Raw genomic sequence first — 6361 nt, 5'->3', positions numbered from 1 at the left:
CAAAATTGAATTTTTATTTTCAAAAATTAAATGTAGAATGTTCGTTAAACAAAAAGATGGATGGAAAAATATGAAAAATTAAAAACAATGCTTGTTAAACAAAAAGAACCTATAATTATTAATAAATAGCTCGTATCCATTACATTATACATAAATAATATACACACAAAGCCCTCTCTATAACTATTTTTTTTAACAGTAAAACATAACTCTCTTCACATTCTCCTTGAGGGCCGGTAGCGGCCGAATTCCTGACTCCCCGTTTGGCAGCCGTGAACCACCCTTAGTCCCATTCTTATGGGTTTCTGGTTCAGTATAGAATTTGGCTCGAAACACCGCTAAATGTACATAATAAGCTGGGGATTGCAACAATTTGTTTATTTATGTAAACATTATTCCATCTATATATAAACAAACATTGCAAGAAAATCATATAGAATCTAAATGTGCATTTAAGATCTCAATTTATTTATTTATGTAACATTAGCAACCAAAATCAACAAATTAACAAGTGATGTATGCAATAACAATCTAGAACATCATATACATGTTCAGTAAGATAAAATTCCCCTAAAAGATAAAATTCTCCTAAAAGCTTTATGCAGACATAGTTCTATCATCACAAGGAGATAGAATTCATTCATTAATAAATTCAATGATAAACTGGACATTGTAATCATGTAACTAATCATTCCTCATTGCGTTATCTATACCATATATAGGTTAACAATAGAACAATACAATCAACTAAATGGGAGATAAACATACATTTGACCTTGAAATCCTATATGTATCTAGATTCCTTTAACGCAAATGTCTATAAAAATAAAAATCCTAAAATAGACAACAAAATTAAATTGTTTGACCTATTAATTAAATTAAAAAAACAGTATCTAAGCTATATTGATCATCAGCTAGCGGTCGGCAACGGACATCCATTCTACTGCGAAGAGGGGAAGATTTGATGGATTAAATTAATATTTTTAATAAAGAGGAAGTGTGTCAATATAAAAAAAAAAAATTGGCTTGCTGAATAATTGAAAGGTTATATAAGGACCTGTATATTTTAAACTTTATATCATTCATCAATGGCAGAAACAAAGAAGAAGATTCCTTTAGTAGAGATTATCTCAAAGGAGATGATAAAACCTTCATTACCCACTCCCTCTCATCTCCGCTCCTACCAAATCTCTTCCCTCGATCAATTTGCAGATCTCAGCTACATTCGTGTCGTTTTCTTCTACAATCGTCCTCTCGCCGGAGAAGATGCTGTTTCCGGCGATACTAATGACGTTATTCAAGTCCTCAAAAGTTCATTATCCGAAACCTTGACCCATTACTACCCTCTTGCCGGAAAGTTCGTGGAGAAGGATGCCTTGATTGACTGCGACGACTCCGGCGCTGAGTTTACCACCGCCGTCATTGTCGGCGGCGGTGATGGTGTTTTTTTGGTGAGTTTTGAGTTTTAGTTTTAAGATTTTGTAATTAATATGGGTTATTGGTGATTATTTTCTTAAACTTTTAATAGGGTGCAATCGAGAATCCAGATATAGATTTCCTTGATAAACTAGTTAGTAAGGAAGATGATGATACATTGAAATCAGAGGAGGATGTCATTCTAGCGGTACGAATAACACGATTTCCTAGAGGTGAAATTTCCGTCGGAATTTGTCTTGCTCATAAGATATCAGACGCAGGCACTTTATGCTCTTTCATGAAGTTATGGTCGGCGGCGGCAAGAATCTTAATCTCCGGCGAATCGAGTTTCAAAGAATTAACTGTTCTCGGACCTGTTTTCGATGCTCCGAGGTTATGGCCTTCCGTTCCCGGATGTCCCCGTCGACCAATACCCCTCAAAGATGAGAAAATAATAATGAAAAAGCTTGTTTTCAATTCTTCAAGTCTAACAAGACTGAAATCGGAGTTGTCGGAAGGGGTCGTCGGAGAAGGAGTTCCGACGAGAGTAACATCTCTGATGGCTCTCATTTGGCACGCGGTAATGAATTCTTCATCCGAACCACCGACGAAGCACATGCTAGGATTTCCAGCAAACATTCGTAAAAAAATGTCTCCACCTCTACCCGATAACACATTCGGGAACATAGTAAAATTTGTGACGGTTGCGAATAGTGTGGGTGATGTTACTCTTGGAGGGGTTTTGGGTCTGATAAAGGAGGTTATTGGGAAAGTGGATGAGGAATATGCTAAGAAGAAAGGGGTGCCAATACATGAACCATTTTTGAAAATGTTTTCTTCTTTGTCTAAAATGAATATGACTATAATAACAAGTTGGTGTTGGTTTCCTTTTTACGAGGTTGATTTGGGACGAGGCAGGCCGGTTTGGATGACTTGTTTAAGACGAGCTGTTTTATCAGACATTTTATTAATTGATGGACCGGATGGAGGAATTGATGCATTGATTGGGCTAAATGTGGAGATAATGGACAAGTTTGAGAAGAACCCGAATATCATTTCCTTTTGTGATCACTCCATTACATATGGATGAAATTAATTGTTTTTGAGTTTCTTGTTTGTTTTAATTATGTTTTTATAATTTGGGTTTTATGTTGATGTATTTTACAATTTGGGTTTGATGCAACTTGTGTTTGATTGAAGAAATAATGGTATCTAATCTAAATTCCTAATAAAATAAAATAATGGTCTTCAACTATTCATAGATAAATGTAATTACAATAGAAAGATAACAAAAAGTTTTAGTGCAAGTAATTAGGTCATTTGAAATATAGAAGATTCCAATTGTGAATTTTGCTTCTTATTTCTGGTAGGAGAATTAATGTTTTTGAGACACTCAATAATAGAAAATTTACCAATTTTTTAATAAAAACTTTTATAATTTTAAATAAATTCTCTATTTTACGAATTTACTTTACCCATACAGGTTGCGCTAAAACATTAGTGTTTTTTAATCTATTAAGCAAATATACCTATTTTAAGTAAATTTCGATTTCAATTGCATGCTCTCAAGTCCCAACTTCTTTCATTAATTTTATTCCCTATATTTCTCTGCCCAAAATAATAATAAAGCGAAGTTAAACTCTATTCTTTTGGACCTTTAATTTATATGTTTTCAAATGAATCTAAGTTAATGATGGATGGTTAAGCTAAATTTGTAGCAATTTAACAAAAAAAAAATAGACAAATTTCCTTTGTTTTTCTAACAATATGATATGAAAGTATCTGCAGAAAAATAAAACATAATAACTTGATATTATTATGTTTGAAATTTTTTTTATTCAATTTAATCTTATTGAGTAATGTTATTTATCAATAAAATGTTATTTTAATCTGTTTTAAAAAATAAAATATCATAAAATAAAAAATAAAAACTTAGGTTCATAACTTACTTAAGACTAACAACTAAGAAGATATAATTATTTTTAAAATATAAATAAAGTTAGGTTTAAATTAACCACATTATTTAAAGGTAATAATCACACTACTTTATTCAAAAACAAATGGAGTTAAAAATAAATTTTGTTTAATAAAAAACGTTATTAAATTTGTTAATATAAAAATATAATTAAATATATTTTAAACTTTGAAACCAAGGATCATATTATAGGTTGTATAGTCATAACCTAATTTTTTTTCAACTTTTGAGGTCAATAATAAAGAGATTTATATTAAAGCTATTTTAAAATTTAAGTAATATATAATTACAATAAATTATTGCTCTAGTCTATCTAAAATACACAAATAAAGAATAACATAAATTAGATTCTTTCTAAATTTAAACATTTTTAATTAAGGTAAATTTAAGCACAACAAAATTTAATACGTTGCGAAATTTGGGCGACTTATGACGATAGTGTTATTTTGTCGTTCATAAAAGCGCGAGTGGTTAAAAAAACATAAAATTTTAAAAGCACTAATACACTAACATTTTCATTTGTATTATTATGATGTCATTTAAATTGAATAACCATTTGATGTTGTTTATCATTTTTTTTTTTATGTTTATAATTTAAGTTAATTTTAATCTACTTACATAATTTAAATAAAAAAAAATATATACTTTATACAAAAACAAATATCACATTTGGACTTTCACTTAACACCTTAATTAAGTTAGAGATTATGTGGGTAACTTTACACTTAAAAAACATTATAATAATTAATTCATTTGTCATATTTTTAGTTTTAAGTGTATTAGTGATACATAGTATTTTAATTAGGATTATGCATCAAACACATTTTGGCATAAATGATAACTTATTTATTTATTTTTTGTAAGGAAATTTAAATGATCTTCTTTTAATAAATTATTTTTTCTTTGTTATATATAAATTTAAATTTAAGCATAATAATTAAAAATATATATTTTTCAGGAAGCAAATTAGAAGTATCCATATATAAATAAAATGGTTAGCCCAACATACTCAATTGTCACAAGATAATATAAATAATAAAATAAATAAATTGGATGATTATCTCCAAATTTGATAACTTATAATAATAAAAAAATTAAATCAGTTAGAAAAACATAATTAGTTTTATAAATTATTGAAACAATTTAAATTATGAGTAAGATAGAGGACTCGAATTTGGAACGCTGGCCTTAAGTTGGCCATTTGAATGATTACCCAAAGACATTATTTATTAAGCGAAAGGATAGGGGAGGAAAATTGATAAGAGAATATGAGAGAATATCGTGTCATCGGTAGCTGATTGAAAAAAAAAAGTTTGAAAAAAGACCGATTTTTATTTTTATTTTATCTGATGAAGTATATTAAAACCCCTTTCCCTTTTACATTCATTTTTTCAAATTCACTATCTTAATGAATGTACTAAATAAATGTATTACGTTGGGCTAGATAAAGAAGCTATGGAGAAGTTTGAGAAATATTCAACCATTCTTTAATTTTTCATCACTTGTAAAGGACTGCTAGACTAGAGAAACCTAATAGATATACCATGAATGAATATGGTTTGAAGATTTATTAAATATTACATTAAAAAAAATATAAAGTTTGAAACAATTGAGAGTCAGAGTCCTAAGAGTATTTATCACTTCTTTCTCTCATTTAAAATTGTGGATGAAAAAAAATATATTTTTTTTTATTTAGTTTTTATATTATATTGAAATAAATAATAGTTTGTATTTAAATTAACAAAAATAATTTAATTTAGTTATTTAAATATTTGGTAGTGTTAAAATTGGGGATGTATATACTTAATCAATCATAGGCTTGCTAAATATATTGTGAGAATTTTATTTGAATTGTATTATATTGATTTTTAAATGATAAAGTTAAAAAATTAATGCATATGTTCAATCATTCATCTCATATGGTTTTCTCTACACAATATTTATTGACATAAATAAGACACATATTTAAGAAAACAATATATTATGACAAAGGGTGAGAAGAGAGAAATGAAAATAAATTGTACACATTATTTGCTTTTCCAACGTCACATATATTAATATATTGTTATTAAAACAATATTTGATTGTTATAATTTTTTTTTAAATATAAGAAGTTAGTAGAATTTTTATCGTCGTTATATACTCTTGTATATATTCTTAAGTTGTTTTAAGTGGGAGTGAGTGAGAATGTTTGTTTTATATGTTTATATGATGTAAAAATAAATAATTTTTTTTATCTTTATTTACAAAAATAAATAAATTACTAACAATATATGAAAAAATAAAAATGAAATTTATTTCAAATCATAATAATTTGTATATATTATTAATATATTATTATGTATAAATATATAATTAAATAATAATAATAATAAATAAATAAATAACATTATAAAAAGTCAATAAAAGTTATCAATTTATATAATTTATTTATTAAATAAATAATAATTCTTTTACTTATTTTAATTTAAAATTGTAAAAAAATAAATCTATTTATAAACCGAGTAATTATTTAAATATCCTTAAATATCTATTATTTAAATAATTCAAACTTTTTTTTTTTATTTATAAGACTGTAAAAGTTAACTTACATATTTTTAACTATGAGAAAATCACTTTTGGAATATTTGATTTGACTTTAAAATAAATTAATTATTAATGTAAATAAATTATTTATATGAGTCAATTATTTAAAATAAATATTTTAAGTTTATTTTGTTTATATATTTAACAAATTATTTTCTCTACACTAAGAAAAAAAATTTAAGACATATAGAGTGAAATAAAATCTCTTAAAAAATAGCATCAAAATGAGTTAAAATTATGGTTTAGTTTATTAATGTTTAATTTCATGGAAATATATATATATATATATATATATATATATATATATATATATATATATATATATATTTTAAATATATCATATTTTACTTATACTTAGTATTAGAGACATAATTTAAGAATATA

The 6361-nt window shown here is 26.0% G+C and overlaps 1 protein-coding gene across 1 annotated transcript; it reads left to right on the top strand.

Annotated features, from left to right (window-relative positions):
* The first annotated feature begins 1088 nt into the window (after window positions 1-1088).
* Window positions 1089-2671, top strand: LOC124942637 (stemmadenine O-acetyltransferase-like). Its single transcript, XM_047483177.1, has 2 exons — window positions 1089-1451; window positions 1529-2671. The coding sequence occupies exons 1-2, from the start codon at window positions 1089-1091 to the stop codon at window positions 2504-2506; spliced, it is 1341 nt and encodes a 446-aa protein (XP_047339133.1). The 3' UTR covers window positions 2507-2671.
* Window positions 2672-6361: the final 3690 nt, after the last annotated feature.

Source organism: Impatiens glandulifera, chromosome 6 (assembly GCF_907164915.1).
Source record: "Impatiens glandulifera chromosome 6, dImpGla2.1, whole genome shotgun sequence".
Classification (NCBI taxonomy): Eukaryota; Viridiplantae; Streptophyta; class Magnoliopsida; order Ericales; family Balsaminaceae; genus Impatiens; species Impatiens glandulifera.
The sequence above is the reverse complement of the archived record's forward strand: the minus strand, read 5'-3'. Positions and strand labels throughout refer to the sequence as shown.